Genomic DNA, 25361 nt, shown 5'->3' on the forward strand with positions numbered 1-25361 from the left:
CAGACTGAGTGTGGTCATGTTTGTGTTAACGCTGGGTTTCAGGGGAGGGGGGTGAATCCTACCTGGGACAGTTACTGACATGGGGTCAGGTGGTGTCAGCAGGCTCACCCAGCGTGGCCCTGCCTGGGCCAGGGGGACGAGATCACAGCTCAGGGTGCTGCCAGGCTCAATTTTTACCTCATTTTTGTGCTCGTTGTATTGTCCCACCCCGGGCACGGGCCAGGGAGTGGCACACATCGGGCAGTGTGCCACAGTTCCCTCTGTCTCGCTTTGCCCCACAGTACGACTACAGCTTCCGGACGGAGCAGAGTGCTGCGGCCCGCCTGCCACCCAGCCCCACCAGGTGCCCGCCGGTCCCGCAGTCCTGAGCGGGGCTGCTGGCGCTGGAGCAGGCGTGTGCGTGCATACTACTGAGTGGGACGCAGGATGCGGCGCCAGGGCCGTCCCGGCAGACCTCCTCTCGTCCGGCCATCGCCGCCCGCCCTGCGCTGCACCACCTCCTCCTGCACACGCCGCTCCATGCATTGGGACTGCGCAACCCTTTGGCAGCTGCTCCCACCCTCCCTCGCTGCTGCAGATGCTTCTCCATGTGAGTATGTGACCAGGAGCCTGATGGCAGCCCCTTGATTGTCCCCACTTTGTAACCCCTGCTGCAGGACAGTCAGAAAAAACAGATCTGTAACAAACTGCTGTGAACAGCAAGCCATGAGCTCACAGACCATCAAGAAATGCTCAGCAGTGAGCCCTAAAAGTAAGGAAGAGTGTAAGATATGGCTGTTTAATCTGCAAGCCCCCACGCATCCTGCCCGAGCTGACGTGGAGCTGATGGGCTCTCAACGCCTTGCGGCCCGAGGCCCCTGCGGCGGTCAGTCCAGCGGGCAGCACCGAGCCACGGCGGATGCCCCATCTGCCTCCGACGAGGTCCGGCCACACAGCAGCTCCGCCGCGGCCGAGATCAACCCCAGACTGCGATCACTTGTTTTTGCTGTAGGCTGGCAGAGACGGGGTCGCTTGCTCAGACCTGCCTTGGGCTCTCTCCCCAGGCGCTGGCAAGGCAGAGGGGCGCGGAGTGCATAAGCTGCACTGCAGTTCCCGAGGTGAAGCACCTCTGCTTTGCACAGGGTGTCCAGGTGTCCGTCAGGACCCAGAGCGACAAACGTCCTGTATTTCTTTCCGGGTTGGATGCTAGCAGTGGCCCAGGCAGACCCCAGTAGCGCCTTGCTGACCCCTGGCCGAGCTGCCTGCAGAGCTGGTGCCCTGCTGACAACGTGGGTGCTGTCACCTGCCCGTCACTTTGGACAGTTTTCTAATATTTGCCCCACTAGCTGCTAAAACAAAAGAGATGTGCCTGTTTCCTTGTGCACTCATGGGGAGGCACTGAACTCTGACGTAGTGCAGGATGAGAGTGGGATGCATTAAACCCTGACCTCAGCCTCCTTGTGATCGCTGACCTTAGCTCGCTCCCGAGTCAAATGCATGTCTTGGAGAAGTCTGTTGCTGTAATAAGTTATTTAGAAGTGCCCATCTGACTCCGTGCTGCTTTTTCAAGTCTCTGCTGTAGAACAAAGCTACATCATGGCAGCAAAATGGCAATTTTTAAGTAAGTGTTAAAACGTACAACTTTTTATATTGTAAAATACTGATTATCTAACCGTATTGAACTGCAATTGCCGTAGTAACAAATAACAGTATTGTCGCTCTCAGTCTGGGTCATACTTATGCCCTGACCTGCTTTGCACTGCTTTTGATTGATCTTGCATTTTCTAGTGGGACAGAATGGTGACTAACAGTAGGTTTTGTACTGTCACTTGTATTTTTTATTTGTACATATGTAAAATATTTCTTGTCCAAAGATTCATTTCTGGTTTTAAGGCACCATACCGTATTGCTGGGGTAATGAGCACAAAACACCGTAACATTCAGGACAGACTGATTCCAAGTCTTTCCTTCAACTTCTTCCAATCAGGTAAATAATTTTCTAAAACTGCCTCTGTAAAGCAAGGCTGTGCGATTGGAAGGCAGAGGCCGATTTGGTTGCAGGTGTGACATATTTGGGCAAAAGAATTAAAGCTATGCCATTTGCACCAGCTCTGGAGGTTTGGGTGACCCTCTGAAAGTGCTCGTTTCGTTTACTTGGAGGTTGCAGCACCATTTTTAGTTCTTTTTTATCCTGCAGGAAAGCAAAGCCAGACCTCACTGCCAAGCTTCACAAAAGCTAGATTGATGGTGCCGACATCGACAAATGAACATACCATGGCAGCCTGGTCATTTGGCTCAGGTTCACTTGAAGTTCAAATCCACTCCATGCTGTAGTACTATGCCCATCTCATCCATCTTTTGTCTTTCTATTTTTCTGCTTGTAATTTGTTCTGTGGTTTTCTGTGGCATCCGCTTATAGCTTCTCCTTGTGGCTTAGTGGACACTGCAGGTGGGTAGAAGCCATCTGGAGCGGTGGTTCCCCATAGCTTTGGGATGAAGGCGCTGCAGAGAGCTGACCTTCCCTGTTCCTGGTGGTGGAGGAGTGAGGGCTGCGGGCTGGTGCAGAGCAGCCAGCACAGAGTCTGCAGACCTCCAGGGGCAGTTCCTGCCGCTGGGAGATGGGGAGACGGCTGCCAGGAGCCCCTCCTCGAGCCGCGTCTTCCTATGCTGAGGGCAGGGCTGACTGTGCAGCAGCTGGAGCGCTCAGTGAGGAGTGGGTTCGGATAGCTGCTGAGCCCTGTGTTCAGCGGGGCACTCCCTGGATATGTCTTGGAAAAATGGGGGCATAGCTTCGAGTCCCTTCTTGTGAGATTTAGCTTAGAGCGCATCAGTAGATAAATTTGGTGCTTTAATATTTATAGCAACAGTTACGTTTGCTCAGCCTTCTCAGAGATAGCGAGCTCAGCTTTCTCTTCAGTGACCTACAAGAAACAGTGGATGGCTCAAAACGCTGACAGGACACGCAGGTGGGACAAGCATTTAAGAAATCTTCAGGATATATTTGTATATCCCCTCTTACACTGGGCTAGCAAAGCTGCTTCAGCGGTGCATCTGCAAAGAAACTTGAGAGATTAATTTGATCTTCATAGTGTGTTTCTGCACTGTGGCACTGCAAGGATACCCTGTACTGAAAGCATGAATAGTACACGTGCAGTTCTTGTGGTACAAATGCAATAGAGGTGTTTTGAGCAAAGAGCTACAGCTGAGCTCTCAGACCTGCTAACCGAAGGCTGGGAAACTGGGCATTTCCAAAGGGGAGAGGGCTCAGAGCCAGTGCTTGGAAGCACAGCGAGACACTCGGTGCAGGGTGTTCTCAGTCCACCATTTATACGAAGCTTTTTTATTGCACCTCTGAATTCCCAAGATCTTGGGCATCAGGTTAGCGTTTCCACAGGCAGGTTTTATTTGCTGTTCCATAACTTTTGTACTCACAGCAACTTATTGCAAGGCTGGTCCTTGCATCCTTGCAGCAAGTCCCTCCCGTTGGCATGTGCCATAACCAGTACCAACATCTCTGCATCTTACTCCCTCCCTGTCCAAAAGGTAACTGTGGTAGCTTTGGCCCAGGCAATAAATATTCAGGGAGCCTGATGTTGATGTTGTCTGGCTGTGGAGAAGCCTTCTGGAACGTAAGGGGGAGGGCATGAGTCAATGGAAAGCAACAGAAGTGGATTTGCAGAGCTTTACCAGATGTGCTTGGCTACCTTGCCTCTATTTCTAGAACAAAACTAGTCTCTAGATAGCTTAATCTTGTGGCTGATGGAGAAATTAGTTTGCCAAATTATCGTATGTCTGCAATAGAGGAAAAAAAGCAGCAGTGAGGGGTTTGCTTACTGTAAAATACGCCTTCTGATGTGAATTAGTAGTGACATGCTGCCTCCTGGATTTCTCATGGCAAAGAGCAGGTAGCGTGCCGAGATGACTCGTGGGCCATCCAGGCCAGGCTGTGTTGTCTAATGTGTTAACAATGGAAAGGCAAGAAGTTAGTCCAGAAAGTAATGTAGAGTGTGAACTTTGTGATACAATTCAAGTGTGGACAGTCGTAGCACGTGTCTTCCCTGGGGGAGCATCTCATAGCTGTAGTTACATAGGAATAAACTTTGTCAAACTTTTTTCCTTTGGCTGTCGCTGAATTTGCCCATGGTGTTTGTAGGAGAGGATTCCCCGTGCGCCTCCTGTGTAGTAAGAAGTTGTTGGTAGTCTGTAGCTTTGGGCTTGTTTGGTTTCACACTCGCACCTGCCCCCACCGGTTTCCTGAGCTCTTCAGACTGAACCCACACACCGCAGAGCCTGGAGAAGGTCCCGACGTGGGCCCGGCACGTGCCAGGTGGACGCTGGTGGCAAGAGCATGCGTCCGCAGGTCTGGGCACCTCCGTTTCAGTGGCCCTAAAAATCTCTTGGGAGGGGGAAAACGGGATGCGGCACCTTTGGAGCTGGCTGGTCCCACGCTGGCCTTCACCTCCCCGCTGCCCGCGGGCAACATGGGGTCTGTCTCCCCAGATCTGCCCGCTGGCCGCTCTCCCAAAGCAGCCCCAGGAGCAGCCAGCGACTACTGCTGCCTGGCCAGGGTGGCAGCGGGCACGTCCCACGGGTGCCGGCAGAGCAGCTCACTGGAGAGCCATTCCCACTCCTCCTGAAGGGCATGCGCGTCTCGCTGCATTCAAATAATTACCTCAGCCTTCGAGCCTTGACGAACAGACGGGAATCTCTCCCGGCAGCGGGGCAGCCGAGCGGTGTCGGTGTTAGTTATCCTGAGCCATAGAACTCTGACAGCATTGCAGGAGGGAGGGTGCTCCTCTGCTTATGAAAATGCTCAGTAAGGTGCTGCTCAATTCATTCAATACAGGGAAACCAAACAGTTTGGATATTTTGGTCGTTTATTGTGAAATTGTTTCCTAACAGCAACAGTTTTAAATGTCATCATGCAAATTGAAGAGAGAAACCTTTGATGCGGTTGCAAAGTGTTTTTCTAAGATGCTATGCATTTTGTTGGGTTATTGAAAGTGAATTTACTGTGCATTAATCTTATGAATGTTACTACATTTTATATTTATTTTAGATGACCCTCCTGTATTTTACAAAGGGAATTTTCATTGTGTGATAACTTAGTCTGTATTCTTAATATAATTTGTTAAATAAAACTTGTTTTAATCAGTTTATTCTCTGTGCTTTGTGTTTTAAATTTGGAGTTTAAGTAGCTTAAAATGCCGCAGCTCTGACTTGCGGGAGTGGAAAGAGACATCCCTTGAGACGAGCTACTCTTTTCCTTCTGCACCATCATTGCATTGACTTCTTCAGATCCCAAACCTGGATATTTTGAAAGTGGTTAAAAACATCATGAGGAATGAAACATGAGTCGGTGCTTATTCCGAACTGAGCCGCTGTGTAGTGGTTGTAGCTGTGGCACCTGGAACTGCTTCTGTTTTTGATGTGATTACAGGTTTGCTTGGTATAGGTAATGCTTCTTACAGCGGGCTTGGACTTCAGCAGGCATTGGGCTTTGTACCCTGACAGACATTCGTTAAGGAATGAAAATGGTGCGGGGTCGGCCTTACACACTGCAAGGGTACAAAGCCGGGTTTGTCGCCTGGTGGGTGTTTCCAGTGGTGTCCTGCAGAGGTGAGTGTTCCTCCCTTCCCATTTCCTATCCACTTTTGGAAGAAAATATCAAATCATCATGCATGTCAGTCCTTGGACTGGAGAGTCTCAGTAAAGAACAGTGATTGCAGGCTTTAATGTGAGAGACTCACTTACAAGGTGCTTTTTCCTCTGCCACAGCTGAGCAGATTGCCTTTTGCTTCTGCTTGGGGCTGACGGGGACTTTTTGAGCAGTTTTGGTGGGATGTGAGGACCGAGACCAGAGACACCTTTTCTTCTGCTCTCAAGCTGCCCAGGAAGGCGAAGGACACTGCAAAAGATGGGACCTGATTTCAGGCACAGGAGGAATAAAGAAATGGCATCGTTAGAGTTGGACCAGGGGCTGTGAAGCCTCCGAGGAGGAGCTGGCGAACGGCGGTGACTGCCTGCAGTGTTGGCTGGTCTTTCCACTGACCAGAGCAGCTACAGTCTGTTCATGGATCTGAAGGGTCAACTTCAGAGGTGACAGCATAATCCCCCGTAGGTAATTTGCTTCTGTTTGTGTTTTTTTATCCTTGGAAATCAGATATAAAAAGCCTTGGAAAATCTGTCCAAAATGTCTCTCGCAAAATGTATGCTGCAAAGTCAAAACACAGAAGTCAAAATAGCTCAACTTAAGCATTTTCTGGAGCATAAGGGATGACATGTGACATCTACACTGCCACACAGGCCGTGTCTCAAATATAAGTGCCAATAAGTGTGCCACTACAGTAAATGATGGCAACATCAGTGGAACAACTTGTTTATCCTCTATAAAGATTAACAATTTAGTCACTCATCAACTGCAAAATTTGCATTGTATGTAATTATGAGGAGGTCAAGTTAAAGTCACAGAGTCAGCCTCAAAGCTTGGAAATGCCAGCAAGGGCTTGACTTGTCAGCACAGGCTTTCTTTGAATTAATTGTTTTTAACGTGTGCGCACTTGTGCATGGCTGGTCCTTCCACTGGCTTTTCTGTACAGACGTGCTTCCCCGTACCAGGGATGCCGGTGCCGCCACAGCTCTTGCCAGGAGCTCCTGGCATTGCAGCCGGAGCAGCAATGGACAGCTGCAGCCACATGCAGCAGGTGACTCCAGCATGCAGCAGGTGACAGCAGTGTGCAGCTTACATGGGGCTGCAGCTTGCATGGGGCTGCACGATACCTCACCACAGCCCCCTGGCCCCCCAGGTCCCTGGCTGCTGCCTGCTCTGCTGCACAGTGACCTGGCAGCGGACAGGGCTCTCGGACAGGGCTTTCTCGCTCGGAGGCCACCCCAGCAGTCGCTCTCTGGTGCAGCATTTCAGCTCGGAGCTGATGCACCAGAGATGGAGGCTGTACGTGGGCCAGGGGGGAGCGTTTCTGCAGGCTGAGAGTGGCCCTGCCCAGATCAGGGCTCCGCGGTCTTATTTTTTACAAATCATTATAAACTGGGATTCTGCAGAAATAGGGTTTTATAAGAACTCTGAAATACGGCTGTGTTTCAAGAGAGGCAGTTAAGGGTGGAAATGCAAGTTGCAGGGGAGGTGCCATGCTTTTATGACTGACGGTCTGTCCTGCGTGGCCCTGCTTTGCTCATGCTTGGCCGAGCACTGAGCACTCTAAGGCACCACAGGGACACTGCCGGGAAGGATCTCGGCTGGCGCGACGGGAGACGGTGCCTGGTGTCCATGGGGTGCCAGAGGGTGAAGTCCCTTTGCCCGCCTCCCAGCAGTGGGGATACGCCTCATTACTGGGCAGGACGGGGCGAAACCTGGCAAAAGAAATACCTGGTGCAGGGACCATGCCGGCGGCAGCGAGGGCAGCGCTTGGCTCGGGGTAGAGCCCTTCCTGTCGGGCTCGGGCAGGCGGCCGCAGGGCTCTCAGCTGCGGTGGCTGCCAGGCGTCGCTGTGGGCAGGCAGGTCCCCGCGTGGCCAGTGGCAGCGAGCCCCTGCGGGGGCAATGGACTTCTCAACTAGGGAGAGGCTAACACCACACCACTAAAACTGAAAATTGTTATTCTTTGTGCTAAAATATTCTTCTGAACTTGGCCCAAGCTGGTGGGGCACAATACGACCTCTGGCATCTTCTCCCACCCCAGCCAATATTTCTGTCTCGCTTATTTTGAGTGGTCTTTGAATTAAAGGAGATTAATACCCAAGTTCCCGACGTTCTCTTCATGCACATGTTTTTATAACCTCCTTTTGAAAGCGAGTACCACTTGTTCCACCAAAAACTAAGAAACTGCATCTTGGAGCTGCTGTGGGAGCCATCACCAGCACCTGATTGAATATCCCGGCCGGGGAGGAGGCAGCGTGGGGGGGACATAAACCAGAGTGGGCCCGTCCCGCGCGCCGGCTCACGTCTTCCCGTGTTGGCATGCGGTGAGCAGGCACGTGAGCTGCCTCGTAGCCATCACTGAGCGGTTGATGCCTGCAAACATCAAAGCCACTTCTGCCTAATTAGCTGTTGCCACTGGACGTGGGCTCTGTTCTGCGGCACCGGGAGCCGCGTGGGTCTGTGCATCCACTGCCTGGAATTACGGCCAAGCTTCCAGGCACGCCTGTGGGGAGGACCCCAACCCTTGTTTTTGTTTGTGTTTGGACCCAGGACCACTCTTGTACAGCACGAGCTGCCCTTCCTCCCGCTGCTGGTGAACGGCACTCCTCCCCCCGTGAGGCCTCTGGTATCGCTCTGCTGTTGAAATACTCCAGACTTTACCAAAATCCCAGTATTTCTGCTCAGCCTCTCATTTTTGCATTTCCTAGTTCAGCTGCTCAGAATTTTAGGGTAATTACTGAATGTTACAAAAAAAAAATTCTTCACCAAATCTGTATGCCGTTTCTGCAGTGTTTCTTCTGAAACAGCCAGAATCTGAAGAGTTGCTGTAACTGGTGGTGATGTGCTGGAAGGGGGTCTGCACCATTAGGAGCAACAGCGATGCTCCCTTGTTGGACAAACTAAATTTAAATTTGTCTGCAAAGGGTTTTTTGATGCCAGGCGGAGAGCTCAGCTGGTGCCGAGGGCGGCCACGGCCACGAGCCCTGCGCAGGGTCCCAGCCGGTGCACGGGCCACGGTGCAGAGGCCTGGGCAGTTGGCAGCACCAACCCGCCGGGCCATCAGCTTGTCCAGGCGCTTGGCATTGTTCGCTCAGCGTGGCCCCTCCGCGTTGCACCAAAGGTCCCGGGTATCTGCAGGGACCCGACCCGCCTGCCCAGAGCATCCCTGAGTGGGTGCCTCGGGTGAGACTGGGGCTGGTTTACGTTGTCTATCATTCACAGCATTTGTTTTCTAAGGAAACTTGATAAATTAATTGGAACTTTCACAGCAGCCTTCTGCTCTGCTTAGTGCTCCCATCACCGGCAGCGCCCGTTTGTCTCCAGCAAGGTGTCTCCTGGCCATTCCTGCCCCAAGGAAATCCTCCTTTTGTCAAAGGGGGAAGCAGCAGGCGCGAGGGCTGGAAGGAGCCAGCCACGGTCCCTGCAGCGTTAGAGGGCTGTTAGGCTTTGTGTGCCTGTGGCTTTGGTGGTGGTGTTTGTTTTCTTTTCTCCTTTCCCTCCTACAGCTTTAAAAATTAACTTGCCTTGGGAGTTTCTCAAAATGCTTTCCTTTCTCTGAAATGATGGATAAGCCATGTAACTGATTGTCATGGCCCTGGAGAGGATGAACATCATCTGCAGTTTAAAATAAAACCTCCTCACTTCTTGGTTAATAAGTGTTGAAAGAAGCATAAATAGAAATAACACAGGATTTCCATGACTAACAAGATGACCACATCAGTGAATGTTGTTTGGGGTTAAAAATGACTCAGCTTTTGCTTCCCTAGGGTAAGATGTTTTGTCCCAGCGCAGGAAAGGCTGCCAACAGTATTTTGAAGGTCTGGCAAACTCGACATAGCCTGGATTGTGAACTGGGAAGTGTTTGAATGCATAGTTAAAAAAAAAAGTCCTAAACTCCGCTCCATGTGTGCAGATTTCTCGAAGATAAAGGAGCCCACAGCTTTATCCAGCTTGTGCTGACTCTTTTCTTTTCAAAAGCCTTTTCAGATGTTTTCACTTTTCTGCTTGCTTTGTTGAAAGATGTAAAAATTTAAGACAACCACAAAGTAAACATTTCAAAACTTTCTATTCTGAAAATTAGTGACATTTTCAAAATCCCTTGAATTCCATTTCTGCACTATCAGAAATGAAGATGTTTGGTGGTTTTTTGATTGACAAATTTTCCAGGCAGGTTTTTGTTTATTGATAACCTTTCTTTTCAAAGAAAATAGATTTATTATTCAGTAGAAACACTAGATAAGTAGATGTCTTGTCAAAATAAAGCAGGTTTTCTTTATTAGAGTGAAATAGTAATGAACTCATCTGCTTCCAATATTTATAAAGAGTAGGGAAGGCCATTAATTCTACTGCTTGTGAATAAAACCATCTGTGATTTCTTTCCATTTGATGTGTTTTGGTTTTAATATACATTTTTCACAAATAAGTGCAGGGATTTTTTGTGAAAATGTCACATTCAGAATCTCATAAAGAAGGAACGCAAAGAGGGGGAAACGAAATGTTTTGTTAGCTAAGTAATTTCTCACCTTGCACAGAGAATAAAATTCATGCCAACTTTAACACATTAGGCGACAGAATTACATGTTCAGCTCTAATGCAATCCATGACATGTAACAAGGCAAATAGAGTATGTTTGGAAGTTTGTTTTCCTTTGGGAATCACACAGTACATTTAACCTAATCTGTCCTGACACTTGAATTATAACATTATGAGCTTCTTCAGGGAAGCAAAACGGTAGATGCCTCTTTTTAAAGCAAAGCAGAAGTTAATAAAATGGGCGACGTGTCAAGGAGAAAAAGCCCAATCAAACCGTAGTGCAATTCTCCGGAGGAAACAGGTTCTAGGCTGGGGTTTTTTTCCACCAGAAATGTTGGAAGTCTCATGACATACTTCTACTGAGGGTGAAATTTGACCTCTAGAATTTTGCTCGATTAAACCAAAAACTGCAAGAATACCCCAAGTGGGACCACTTTGTAGTTTGACTTGTGAGTGTTGGATCTTAAATTAAACGGAGTATTCATCCAGCTGCTCTGCCAGATTTTATTTTACAGTCTTCCCACCAACTCATACGATGGAGACCATACTGTATCATAGCTTTCCAGAAACATACCTGTACATGTAAAGTAGCGCTCTGCAATGTGCTTGTCAATATGGGCTGCTGATAAAAAAAGTCCAAAGCAAACTCCAGGTAATCCTCTTTGAGGGGCTTTTACGGGAATAGCCCTTTAAATGCTATACGCTCAGCTGAGTGTATCTCAGAAAGGTTAGCTGTAGTTTTATATTCTAAGGCCCCATTTTAACATCCGTTGTTCAACAGGACTGAAGCAGATCCTCGAGGGTTCCTCCAAAACAAACATGAGTGGGTGAAGAAACCTGAAATCAAAGAACGCACGTCCTCACCCAAAGTCCAGAACTCCTGGTGCTTTGGAGCAGGGCGGGCACTATCCCGGGGAGGGGTAACCGACGCCAGGTGGTTTCCCATGCAGGCAGAGTGGGGACCCCCCTGCGCTGCTGCCCAGGGCTGCCCTGCGCTGCTGCCACTGCTGCCCTGCGCTGCCCCGGGCTCCCAGCTGCCCTGCGTCAGCTGTTGGCAGCGGGAGGCACTTCTGCCCATTGGCACCCAGGTGAGGCTTCGAGAGCATAGCCCCTGCGGGAAGGAGAAGCAATTGGTTTTGGTAAGTGCAATGTGAAGCCTTTGGGATTATGTTGATTCACATAGTGATCGTAAACTGACCTGTGAACAAAATGTTGCTGTGAAACCTCGTGTGTTACCTCTGTCCTCAAGTAACTGCAGCCACACATTGGAAGAAAACACGTCACCCTTCATTTGTTCCTTTTTTTGCAGTTACAGCTAAAATCTTGGTTTTCAAAATCAGAAAAAGTCCTTTCTAGGAAGGCTTAGCCCCAGTCAGAGCTGCTGGCAGTGCCTGGAGATCAGCTCCCGAGCTGCCCTTGCAGCTCCCCAGAGAAACCCTGCTGGCACCTGAGCAGACCCGCACGGGGCAGTGCTCAGCGCCTCGTGGCCCGTGCCGAAACATTTTCACTGGTAATTTTTTCCCTGAATTTTTAGTTTAGAGGACATTAAAAAGAAAAGAAAATATGTTAAATCATAAGCGGAAATTCACTGTTGGTTATCACTGAAAAAATTAGCAAACCAGTTGTTTCTCCAGCCATTTGGAAAATGGAGGAGGGAGGGGAGAGACGGAGAGGGTTTGGCCCCAGATCCCGGTGCTCTCTGAGGTGGCAGAGCTCCCTGGCCGGCGGCAGCAGCGCTGCCGGGTTCAGGGTTTGTGCTCCCTGGCATTGCCTGCAGCTCCCAGGTCCTTGCTGCAGCAAAGACCGCACGCAGGTAGGAGGAGGCTGTGCTCTTCTCTTGGAGTTTTCACACCTATGTCAAACAGGTGAGTCTGCCCACTGGTTTGCTTATAGTTTATAGTTTTATAATTTCAACTAATCTGGCATGGAACAATAAAGATACTAATTGTTCAGAACAGTTTTTTGACCAAATTGAACTGCACTGTCAGCTGGGCAAAGAAACAAAATCTTGTTTTCAACTTTTTAAAGTTTTACCAGTTTCCAAGAGCAAGGTCGTGTCTTAGGTTAGGCCAGGTTTGGTGGATTTGTGGCAGGTTTAGCATTGCTGGCCCAGGGGCACCCTGACCACGGGATGGTGCTGGAAGTGCCGCAGCCAGCAGAGCTGTCGGGGCATCAGCAGAAGAGGCTGGAGAGGATGCTTCCTCGGTGATGGACCCACGACCCTCTGTGGGTCTCCTCTCCTTTGACAGAGAGCACCGAAAGTGACGGGTTTAAATGATAAAGGAAAATTCATACTAGTTATTAAGAAAACTTCCTAATGGGGAAACAGGCGAGGCCTGGGAGGGCCGTGAAGTCTTTGCTAAGCACTTTTTGGGAGCAGTAGAGGTAAAGCGAGGCCTCTGCAGGGAGGGGAGTGCAGCGGTGCCCAACGCCGCGTCCCTCCCTCCCGAGGCGCTGCCCTTCCTCTGGGAGCACACTAGTGGGCTGTTCCCACGGTCATGGCAAGAGTTTGGGATTTGGGTTGTTTGGGTTTACTGGAAGCTGGGGGAGGGCACCTGCAAAGTCACTGAACTGTCAAAAAAACAGGGAGCCCGAGAAGCCGACGTGCCGTAAGGTCATTTCAGGTCATTTCCCTGCCAGGGAAATGCTCCACGTAGGAGTGTCTGAACATAGTCGTTCTTCAGAAACCAGGCAAGAAGCCCGTTATTGCTATTCCCGGTAGTGTGTCCTGCAGGAGCACCTGAGGGCTTGGCCGGGATGCATTAGGCAAAAAGCAGAGGGCATGAGGTGAGCAAGGGGAAGGAGAAGGGGACAGTAACTGCAACCGGGCTGGCCCTTCTCCCCAAGCTGCCCAGCCCCGTACCAGGGGGGGCAGGGGTGGTGGTCCGGGCACTGGATGTAGCGTGAATGCACTGCGTAAGGACCTAACAACAGCACACCGAGACTTGCTGCTAAATTGGACTCATTTCTGGAACAACACTTTTCTTACCGGTATAAAAAGCCCCATGTACAAAATCCCCCTCCACTCCTAGATCACAAACAGCCCGAGTCGCCCGTGGCCACACGGCACAGAACCCACAGCACGGTAACCACGGGACAGTAACCCTGGGCACAGTAACCCACAGCACCACAACCCCCGCCTCCCTCCAACAGCGGCACTGGGCTGGACGGGAGCCGGAGGCAGCCCCAGGCTGGCAGCGGGCTCGGCACGGTGGCGCGGCTGCCCGACGGCATCCCCCGCGGTGGGACATGGCTGCAAAGCGCCCTGCCCACAGCAGGGCTGAGCCGCCTGAAATTGCGGTGAAAAAGGGAAGCAGCGAATGGGCCCACAACATGCACTTTTTTATTTTATAATGGCTAGCGAGTTTGCCACTGACTGGGGAAAAGCCATCGTGCCCATGAATTGGGCCACACTGCCAACAAAAAACAAGAAGTACAAACTTCGGGGATCCGTGAGGTAATAGAGGTGGTTTCCCGTGACTGACTTTTATCTGAATTATACAAAGAGTTTCTGATCTTCCCACCTACACCTAAAACTTCTCCCACAGTCTCCCGGCAGTGACCTGTCGCAGTCGGCAGAAGCCAGTCAATGGACTCAAAGCCCTTAATGCAAACTTTTTGCCTATTCTAACGCTAAATTCCTTTTTCTGCCCAAATGCCTACTTATATGAAACTTTTAGGAACTTAATTATCCTTGAGACTTCTACCTCTCTGTGAAATCTGGTTTAAATCAGTAAAGAAAAGAGTTCAAAGTTATTGGGCAGGACAGGCAGACAGACAAGCATACAGGGATCACAGGAACCTTGTTTTCATAGGAAACTAGATTAAAAAAATCCCACAGCAGTCACCAGCCCTTTCGGTGGCACCCCACCCCCCCGGTCTTGCACAGGGCGATGCTCGGGGCGGAGGGGCCGTGGAGCAGGCACAGCAGTCCGGGTTTATGCTCTTCGTAAAAGGGGAGGGAGACAGGAACAAAACCTGCCTCCCCCGGCCAGGGTTTGCTTGGGCCGTGACTATGTGGCAGCAGCGATTCTGCAGCCTGTCTCCTTTTCCCAGCTGGATGCAGATTCATGACATCCCTGCTTTCTTTGGCGTGCAAACCTGTACCTAATTTCTTCTGAAAAGGGCCCTGAGGAAGTCAGCAGATGTTATTATTAAAGCATTGAGTATCAGCAGCTCCTGAGATATTGTCAGTCTGTTAATGAGCTGATCAAACTGGGGAAAGCAAGGGTTTTCCCAACTTCTTATTAAGGAAAAAAAGACCTCCAAGGTTAAAAGACTTCTTTTAAACTGCACCAGGTTTATAGGTTGCAAAATGTTCTTTAATCAGTTTATTCTTAGAAGGCCCTAACTGTCCAGGCACAGGAGTGGGCATTATCTTAAATGGTCCCCATAAGGAAACATAGCAGCTCTGTCTTGGTAGTGTTTGCTGGCATTTTTGCTTGCTAAGTAGTCTTCTTAACAAGCCAGTTCTGTGCAGTTTCTGTAATTCTTTTGTGAATACTTTGTGCATCACTGCCAGCAGCTCTGTCCCCAGACTTCTGCTGATTTGTGAATCATTATGTTTTGCTGTTTGAAAGTTAAACCGATTTTCCTATCAACATATTTGTATTCTCAGTTTGGCAAACCTTAAATCTCAGTTGTTTCCCAAGGCTTCAGGAAACACAAGATGCACAAGTGAGCAAGAAATGACCCTGAATCAAAAGTCTCCCTGCACCTCTCCTGTGCACTACCTCACTCTGAGCCTATTTCTGTATCTGGGGATGCACTAGATACTATTCTCCTAAAAGCAGTGGCTAATGGGGAACCCAATTTGTTGTTTTTTTCCTTAATCCCATAATATTTGGAAGTTTCCTTGGGGTTTTTCAGCTGCAGGGATGTTTAGAATTTGGACAACAGTGCTAATGAGATTAGAGTAAATTGGTAACAGCTAAAAGTTTAGGAAAACCATTTATTATTTCCATATTTCAGCAGAGGAGCATGACATGCTTTAACGGTGCCTTACCACTAATATCACAGGAGGCAGGTCCAAGACCTGACTAGGATAAGCTGAGACAAACCCTTGTCTTGGGGAGCTTTGTTATATCCAAAATGCAATTATGTAAACAGCTACAGAGGAATGATCAGAAAAAAGGAATACAGAGAAGGCTCATTTTAATCCTCTCCGTCTGCTCCTCGGTGCAAGTATGGAAGAAAACGGAAAGGCAAATCCCCGCCGAAGTGCCCTGTGTTGAGCAGTCCCGATCTGCCCTCACCACGGGCGCACTCACCTCTGCGCAGAGGGCAGGTAGCCTGCCCCATGCCCGCAGGAGAGACTCCGTGGTCCAGATGCTCATCAACACTTCCTTCTCGCTATGGGTCACTGAGCTTCACATCCATGTCTTGATTTATTTTAGCACGGACATATTTATACCATCTGATAAGCAGTGACTGCCATAAATACATCTGTGCACTCCCTTTTGCTATGCACCAGTGAGGAAGGGGCATGTTGTGATAAATTGACCCTGAAATACAGTGTATGTACATGATTTTAAAGACGGAAAGGATTGGGTCAGTTTGGTGTCTCTCTGTGGTGGTTCAATTAGTTATTTTTAAAGGTGTCTGCTGAACTGTGGCTTCCAGGGAACATTTCTGACATTACCTATATTTTAATCTTAATGTGTGTCACGTGGCGAAACTTTATGGACACTAATAAACAAACAGGCCCTGAACTATGTCTCGGCATCAAAGCAGCACTATTCTTTTCCTGCTTTCACAGCCCTCTGCACCTTCCCTGGTGCCGCCGGCAAAGGCAGGAACCTTTGTTGGCAGAGCCGCCCACGTGCAGCGATGGTGGGCTTTGCAGCAGGCAGCGTTGTGGCGGCAGCACCGCTCCTGCCCGTCCGGACTCAGGCTGCCCCGTGACAGGGACTCGGCCCGAGACGCGCAGGCGAACCGCCCCGGACCCCCCGCGCTGGCGGCGTCCCGGGCTGCAGCCTCAGCCAGTCCCCTCCTGGCTGCACGCGGCAGGGGCAGAAGGACCAGCCCTCTCAGAAGCCCTTGGACAAGGCACCCCAGCTCGGACAGCAGACCCGCTCCTTTGCCCCGGGAGGGGAGAAGCTGGGTCAGCGCTCGCCCTGGGGACCTGCTGCTTCCTCAGCGGGGAGAGCAGCATCCTGTGGGCAGCAAAGCCCGGAGTCCACCAGCATTTCTCCATCCCCTGCTCTGAGACCTTCAAGTAACCCACAGGCACCCTTTCTAACCAAGAGCATTGCACACATGTTTGTGGTCAGCAAGTGCCCTTTCTCTATCCTGGGTCATTTCTGATGGCTTCAAATGATAATGTGTAAAAGAGAAATAATAAACCTGAAAAAAGTCAGTAGGAAAACAACCCCAACAATCTAGAGCTGGGTCTGTTCATGGAGGAGGATGAAGGGCACTGACACACAACACACTCAGGAGTCCCACTGAAGCCAGTGTGACCACACGCAAAGAAAGTTAACCAGGTGCAAGCCTGCAAAGCCAATAAAAGGAGGGACCTGACACAGAGCCCTGCTCTGTGAGGAAGGCTTTTTCCCATCATTTCTTCCAGGTGTGGAGCCAATTAGCAGCCATTTGCAGAATGGCTGCATTAGAGTTGCTGCTGGCTGCATCTTCTTCCAAACTGTGAGTATCAGCTATATTTTTTCATCTTTCAGAGGAAGTTTATAATTAGGCCGGAATTCTTCCAGAAGAGGCAAAAGCCATGCTGGTTTGGGTTAGATTGTTTTGTTAAATCTCAAGAAAAACTGTTCGTCATTAAAGAATGTGTGTTGGCTTCCGGAGAAACCGTTGAAGACCTTTCGCCTTTCTGGTATCCAAGAGTCTTGTGCATTTCTAAACTTGAATTTCTTTTCTATTTAAATATTTAAAGCTTGTCTTTCCTTTTGGTTTCATAACACTTGAACTGAACTGGAGAGATGGTGCGTGCTGCAGGAGCAGAAGCCAGGTTAGCCCTGGTTGTATGGGCCTTGGCCGCATGGACACTTAGAGCGTGCATGGGCGGCAACTGAGTAGCCTGGGAAGGTTTGTCAAACAAGCATTAGAAGGAGAAGGCTGGTTTCCCAAGGAATTTTGGATGGTTGTTAGTCTCTACACAGGGCAGAGCAAGAAACCTTGGTGGGTGAATTAGGTAAGGTAAAGCGAGTTTGAGAAGTTGGCTGCCTTTTCCCTGCTACACAATTGTTTGTTTGGTTCATGCTTGAATTGCCTTTGAGTAGTGATGCTTCTGGGTGTCTGTGGCCAAATCATTCAACTCTTCAGATGTGTATTTTCATTTTATTTTTTAAAACGTCTTTCAACTTCGGCAGTGTTCCTCCTATATTTCATCTGGGTGAAAGAGCCACACCTGGCTCTTTAAATAAGAAGCTAGATGAGCTGTGTGTATAGGTATTTACATGTAGCACAAGGTAGCCATTTCTTCTGCTGTGCAAAACAAGCCGAGGAACGTGGTTCTTCACACAGCCTGTCATTATACCATGAAATGTGTTACCACGGGTTGTGATGAGAGCTGGGAGGGAGGGAGTTCATGGAGGCCTGCTAGACACAGAAACCACCCGTGCCTGGGGAAACTCCTTGGCCATGGAGTGTCAAGTGTCAGAGGAGCATCCTTGGGATGCACTGCTCTGCTTCAGGCATTTGCTCCCGGCCAGTGTCAAAGAGTTTTTGTCGGACAACTCTTGCTTTGACCTCTCATGGTTGCTTTCACAGTCTCCATTAGCAGGTCACAGATTTTTAGGTGGAAAGTTTTCCTGCAAACTTTGCATCACTAAAGATGCAGAGCAGGAGAGAGAAGTAGGAATACTGCTACTGCTGTGAATACAGACCTGGGAATGTGGCGAGGCCATCTTCCTGCCTTGGTGTTGCCTGTGCCATGGATGCATGGTTAGAGTGGTCCATGCAGCCACAGCGGCTTCAGAGGCGAGAGCATCCTTGGGTGGGAGGGGAGAGCGGGTGATGCCGCTGGAGTGGGACGCGTCTGCCGGGGCACCAGGGCAGGGGCTGCCATGCTGGCCCGGGCTTGCGTGCCCCTTAAAATGGTGCAGTGGTGAAGGCTCCAGACATGAATTCATTACGAGGTGGCGTTTTTTTGCCGAAAATAAACCTGAAAGGATTAAAGGGGCAATTCTGCACTCTTCTGGTAAAACACACCACCCCATGTGTTGTTGATGGTTGTGTGTATGTTGGTTAGGTCAGCAAAACCTTAGAAAACATGAAAGCACTTCATGTAACCAAACAGGACACTAGATACAGGCCTATTTCTGTATTCACAGAACTATTTTGGAAGAAGGAATTTTATGATTTAAAAGAAAATATATATGTATCAAGATACAGATTATTTTTTCTTATCATAACACCAAAAGGAAACTAGTGCAACTTTTGGCAAATTAGAAACAGGCTTGAGTATTAGAGTTTACATTGATGGTACTCGGGTATTAATCCATTAAAGTAATCAAAAGAGCTTAAATAAGAATCTGAAGGCTGCAATATATATGTCAATGAACAAGCTGTAAAACTTCCTGAAAAGGTGATTTCAAAGCCATATTGCCCAAGCTTGGCAAATTGCATATTTAATTATTTTGTCAGTCCCTCTTTTTACTCTAATCTTTTGGTGAAATACCTTTAGACATGTGAAATCAGTTAAGATAATTAGGGTATGATGGAATTAGGTGTTACTTGATTTTTAAGAAAGATACCATCCTCTGCCTTGGTATAAAATGTGTGCAGACCCCAAAAGCTAGACTGTATTGTAATGTTTTCTTTTCTATAAAGATCAAAGGTCTCCAGCCCCTTTCAAGATGTTTGCAGAATTTGTTTCCTAATTATCCCACATTTACTTATTTGTGTGCTGGGACATCAGAGTTAACTCTTTGATTGTAAAGATGAGATGGGACCTTCATCCAGATGACTGCAGGCCAGCAAAAGCCTTGCATCTCTAAATTGTTTTTTAGATTACCTGGCTTCTCTAATTCTAATGTTCTGGCGCAGTTTAAGACATGGCAGATGAGGTGTTGTGTTTGCTTTATTTTAATACTCCAGTCCTCTACAGCAAAGATTTGTTTTTCCTCAGTAAGAGTTTACACCTTCATTAATATCCTTTACAAGTTTACATACTCTTCGTAAGCAATAGTAAACTATTTAGTCTTTGATTTGTCTGGGAGTTGGAACTGTTTTCACCAAGCCTTTATGATCTTTCCATGATGTGGTGCCTGAGTTTCTTCAGGAGAAATTTCTATAAAAGTTTTGAAATTAGAATTTTTTGGCTCACTTCATTGACTTTATTTTCCCCCCATCTAGAGAGATATAAAAGACTGACAGGACACACCAGAAATGTGAAAACAGGCTGTAAGGTTTGCAGTTTCAGTTGTGAAGTTACAAAAATAAAGTTGATTAGAATAGCATGAAATCTATAAAATAAAAAGTAAAAAGTTTATAGGGGAAGTCTAATATGAAACATTTTTAAACAATGTGTTTTATTTACATTTTATACATTTCCTTTCTCATATTCTTTTGAACTTTTTTGAATCTTCTCATATGTTTCCTAATTACATTTGCCTCTACGACTCCTGTCTCTATTTTTTCCTTAGTACTGAGGGGGGTGATTGTTTTTCTTGGTTTGTTTGTTGTTTTTTTTTTTCTTTGAAAAATCAAGATGCTATGTCAAGCTTTTCTGAGGGAATATTTGAAATGGCAACAGTGGGATTCAGAAATCGCAGCTCTCAGGGCAGCCATGTGAGATGCAGGGTTGAGATAACGAGCGAAGGAAGCGCGCCCGCCTACTTAGAGCTCCGACGGGCAAAGCCTGGGACCTGGCAGCATCTATAAATCCTCTCTCTTTGAAGATGATCATTCCTACTATTTGACCCCTTTAAAAAGCAGCTTGGTCAGAGCTGCAGGAAATGCGAGTTGCTGCTCTCGGCCCCATCCCGCACGGCGCAGCCGCCACTGCCGACCCGGGGCCTCTGCCCTTCGCTCTGCGTGGAGCCGGGCTGGGGGTTTTCCAGAGGGGCTGATGGTGCTGGCACCCCCGCCCCCGGTGCTCCTGGGGAGCTGCTCTCGCTGGGGCTCCACGCAAGAAAGGGTTTCCCTGCAGGACGGGCTCCGGTGGCCCGTGCCACAGGCATGCATGGTGCCCACTGGGGATGCTCGCCCTGCGCCCATGGGGAACATGGTCCCTGGCGCGGTGCAGCCTCGGGGTGCCTCCAGGAGCTGCTTGGGTGGAAGGAAATGTCTGTATGGCTGTTTCGGGGGGGAAAACTGCTCAAATGCTGCCTACTGACAAGTATAAGCCTTTTTCCCTTTGTCATTAAGTCCTACTGGCCTATTTGTGGTTCAGCGCACCACACTGCCTCTGCATAGGACACAGCGCAAGCTGAGCAGGACTTGCTCGAAGCCTGCGAGGAAGAGGAGGGCTGTGAGCTCCACCGCTCAACACGCCATCCTCCAGCTCCTGTCCAAGGAGGAGAGGGGTCCCTGTCCATATCACTGTCTCCGGTTGTGCCCAGACCAAGCGTCCACTGAGCCTGACCGTGGTCCTGGCAGTCGTTCTTGCCTCTCTCCCATCCAGACTGGGGGGACAGCAGGGTCCCCCCAGCACCCCCTGCTCCACCACGCAGCCCCCCAGCAGGACGGGCTGGGACCGCTGGCACAGGGATGTACGTCTCGGCTGCCCCTTCCCCAGCCCCATCGCTGACAGGTTTTCCTCGCTAAACGCCCCAAAAAGCCGCCTCTTGTTGGCTCTCCCCACTTGGCCTGGCTGGGATGGGAGCAGCACTGGCCCGGGCGGGATGGGAGCAGTGCCCTGCATGTGTCGGGGTGCGGAGGGAACAGCCCTTGTGCCCGGCAGTGCCTCGTGCTCCATCCCAGGGCCGTGTCCCTGGCATCACCTGTGCAGGAGACCCCCAAAGCCTCTCGGCATCCCTGCAGTGTCCCCCCGTCTGCTCTCCCACAACATCCCCGGCATGCCGGGACCTCCTCCTGCCTCTGCAGCCTGGTGCAATATTTTCTAATGAGCCCTCATAGATGCCGGGCATATAATTCATCAGCCTTCTTGGGCATGTGGTGTTTCGCAGGGGTCAGAGCCGAGGGCCTGGCTCTAGCAGAGCCCTCTGTGTGTGCATAGCCCCTTTGGGCTTAATGGGGCTGTGTACGAGTGACTTATGTGTTTAAATGCTTTCCTGATTTTTGCAGTGCTATTTATTTCTTTGCCATCTTAGCTCAGGTGTGAGGTTACTTATTGTTTCTTTCTTCTCTGCCTTTTAAATTCAGGGAGATTTTCTTCAGAATTCACCATTTCAGTCTTGGCTTTTTAATTTTTCTTTTGTTCAGTTCTTTTTTTCCTACTTCCTTATTATTTATTCACATAGAACTCTAAATTTGTCTCTTTCACTCACTTTGATAGGAATAGTTTTCTTATAACTCAGTAATGAGTAAATCTACCTCCCCCCACCCCTCAGGAAGTCAGGATTCATTTTAGCATATTCATTTGTTGTTATTCTTGACTTCAATAACATCACAGCTGAGTTTTTACATTAGGTACCCAGTTAAGCAAGGTGTCGGTGAAAAGTAAATTTTTCTTTTATTTAAACACACACCTAAAATACTTCTCAGATTCTTACAGACTTTTGCTGAGCTTAAATGCTTCAGTCATTAATAAATACTTCAGTTGATGCTTTGGACTATGAAGTGTATGTCCTTCTGTCTGGGCTAGTCAAAACATTTAAGTTCTTAATCTTGCATGTGGTTACAGTTTTCAAAAATGCCCAAATTTGAAACAAAAAAAGCATCTTAGGTGTTTTAGTGATAGTCCTGTTAAAGGTCAAAAGCCTCTCCTATACGCTATGGATAAAAATTTTAGCTAACCTTGGATTTTTAAGCATCACAGAAGCTTTTGAAAAAGTTTGCCCTACGTTTCACCAAGGGGTGCGCTGAGTGCCTGTATCGCTGCCCTGAGCAAGCTGCTTCTGGTACCCTGTAGTGAAAGAAACCTGGGCAGTTTCAGACCAAGGCATTTGATCCAATCTCGTCTCAAAGATTTCTCATCTGAGCTACTCGAGATCTCCAGAACCATTTATTTGGCTTCTAGCTGCAATTTTGCCTTGATATCTCTTCACTGGGAAATTGTATTTAGAAAGAAAAAAAGAAAGGGTGAGAGGAAAGAAATATGCAGAGGTTTTACTGAAGAACTTGTGCAAGTTCTAGACTTTGTAACTAAACTTAGAAATTCCTCAGAGATACAAACTCTGTAGTATTGCCTCAAATGGCGACACAGAACATTAACTCCCAGGTTTTCTGTGGATGTTGTCCTTTAGACTTACCTACTGTGTTCCCCTAGGGTAGGAGAGGGAGCAATTCTTTGCTCACAGGTATTGCAAGTGGTCCGACAGGACACAGAGAATTGGCAAAGCAATTGCTTGAACAACAAAGAGCTTCAACATATGTACACAATGCTGCTGCTAGATGGGAATTCTCTTGAAATGCAGAGTTTTCATTCCCGTTAATTACTGTGACAAGCAAAATAGCCCTCTTCAATAAGCATCCATGGAAAATCATAGATACATCTTTGTTCAAATGGTTTTTAAAAAAAAATCTCTAAGAATTAAACACTTAAGGCAAAGCTATCCTCATTGAAATATCTAAGGTATGTTATTACTGGTAAGAATTATGTTAAACTTTCTTTATAATTAATTCTAAACAGATTAATAAAATATATTAATTCCATGAAGAGTCTTACACAGGTAACTTCCTACAAAAGAAAATCTGCCATGCATTATTTTCCCTATCCTTTAGAGTGTGTTTAATTGATTGTAATTTATGCTGCAATTTTAGCCAAAGCAGCAGTAAATATATTTGAATATATATTAAATTCACTTAGCATTTATTTGTTAAGCTGGTTAAACACAACTGTAAAAATCCAAGCATTTACCTTGCTGTGATTAGAGGCAGCAGACGCCCTAGAAGGTGAGGCTCGGTGATGTGTCTATGTGCAGTCGAGAAGAAGCCCGTGGAGGATTAGGGTGTGTTAAGTCTCTCTTCAGACAGGTGCACAAACACTTCCCCCTTTTAGGTGCTACCTGCTCTTTACTGGACGTTTATTACAAGTCAATGCAATTTCACAAAGCACCTGCATGCAATAAAAACCTATTACATGTGTGAGGCCTTAAGGAAATTAACGGTTCCTCCCTAGGGATGCATATTTTGTTAAGATGTTTATTACAGATGAAGTGGTCCTGGGGTAAAACATTAACAAGTTGTAGAGTGATAAAAGGAATTTTATCATTTCTCAGTGACATAAATAGGAAGAAACCTTTAACTAAATCTATAAAATTCCTGTTTCCTAATGAATTTGCTTTAACTATTTATTAACTGGATGGACTTGTTCAGGCCACAATTTGTTTTTCTTCTTCCTCATGCCCTCCCCTTCCCCTCTGCGCCCCCAAAACCCAAGCAGAAGCAGTCCAGAGTATTGTCTGTTAACTGATGTGAGCTCTGGTACCCAGAAAATAAACTTTATCTCAATATCAGTTTTTAAAAAATCATTAATTTTCCCTTGTGAGTTTAAGGCAGAGCTGTAAAACTCTGCTCACTCTTGTAATACTGATTTTGGAATTGAATACAACCTTAAAATTCTGTATTACTATAATAATGTTAACTCATACCACTTAAATTACATGTTATATTTTAGGGTTCATGCCAACAATTTATTTTTGGTTACCATTACAAATGCAAATTCGTTTTTTAACACCATATTAACCAAGTTTGCCATGCACCATTATTAGAGATGAAAGCATAGAATACTGGCTTTGGACTAAGAATGCTCAATCTAATTGAATTATATGAATGTAGTTAAATGTCTACTTCAGAAAGGCTATATTCACTTTCAAGATTAGTTACTCCAAGAGTTAATGGGCTATTTAAACAACATAGTCCAAGAGCCAAACACAGGTGGGCTGTGTTAATAACTTTATTTAAACTGTTTTTTCCCCTTTTGAGAGGCACAAGCCATCCATTAATGCATTCATTAGAGTTTATGGCATAGTTCTGCTTTTCTCCTAATGACACTATCCAGACGCAAACTTGCTCAGCTAATTTAGCCCAGCTGCCCTTTGCCTCTCAGCAACAGGTCTCTTGTTCTTCGGTCATACATGCTGAAGTGTCATGATGATTAGTTTTTGGTCATTGCTGCTCTTTGCAATATTGTTTTGTGTATTCTCTGCATCAGAATTTACTTTTCCTTCAGATTTTTTGCTGAAAATCTGTATGAAGCAGCTGTTGGAAAGGGCATGGCAGCACAGAGGCATCACCACGCTCGCTGCAGCCCTTGCATTCCAATGTGATTGAACATAGTGGTTTATTACTTTACTCTGACCAAACAAGCTCACAGGTTTTAATATCCAGCTCTGCTGAAGGTATTTGTGGCTGTTCCTCGCAATTGCGGCATCTAAGCTTTGCCTTGACTTTTCAGTTTTAAATCCGATCCAAAAATGCCTTTTACTGATGTCATTACAGTTGTAAAATACATAACTGAGGACAGAAGTGCCTGTTTCTTCCAGTAGCTACAATGGAGGTAACCTGTAAGTGTTTAGTAATGAATTCCCCAGGTACTAATGAACATCACAATGAATAAGAATGACCAATGCGTCACTCTGATATTAACAGCCAGGCTGGATTAGACTCTGCACTGTCAGCTGCTGACATTTGCAGGGTTTATTTTGGAATATTTTATCAGTTTAGGTTTGCATGTCTGATGTTCCTGGGAGTTCTGTGTTAGCTGTTGGCTTCCAGTCTGAAATATCACCTCTGCCTTGTATAAACAGTAAGAGTTGTCTTGACCATTATGAGGTACTGGACTAGCCCCGGTCTGGCTCAGGGAGGGTCACGGTGCCACTGAGCTCAAATGACCAGAGGGATGAGCGTTCGTAGATGTTTACTAACAGATGTATTTGCAGATGTATTGCTTAAAACATTTCTGTACCTAGAGATAAGTAACATAACTTCAGTGGGAGTACAGTACGCTGCGTATACAACATGTGTTTCTACTTTCTCCTGTATCAACTGTATGAATAATTTCTACGGATTCCCACTGCAGAATCTCTATGCTTGCAAACCACAGTGGTAAGGCGTTTCCTTTTATTAATCTATAAAGTGGCATGTGCGCTTCTGACACCATGTAAATA

General features: G+C 47.5%; 1 protein-coding gene across 5 annotated transcripts in view; it reads left to right on the top strand.

Annotated features, from left to right (window-relative positions):
* Positions 1-9641, top strand: part of MVB12B (multivesicular body subunit 12B) — a 74631-nt gene extending 64990 nt beyond the window's left edge. The window contains exons 10-11 of one of the 5 annotated variants that reach the window (XR_012676828.1): positions 5420-5598; positions 5758-6164. Coding sequence is in view for 3 of the 5 variants with exons in the window: in XM_075170913.1 (XP_075027014.1) it covers positions 9402-9500 (99 nt within the window). In the remaining 2 variants the exon portion in view is untranslated. Of the gene's footprint in view, positions 1-281; positions 5139-5419; positions 6165-9401 lie in introns of those variants that run through there. The other 4 variants (XR_012676829.1, XM_075170913.1, XM_075170914.1 and 1 more) reach the window with 4 other exon arrangements.
* The last annotated feature ends 15720 nt before the right edge of the window (positions 9642-25361 follow it).

Source organism: Calonectris borealis, chromosome 21, assembly GCF_964195595.1.
Source record: "Calonectris borealis chromosome 21, bCalBor7.hap1.2, whole genome shotgun sequence".
Lineage (NCBI taxonomy): Eukaryota > Metazoa > Chordata > Aves > Procellariiformes > Procellariidae > Calonectris > Calonectris borealis.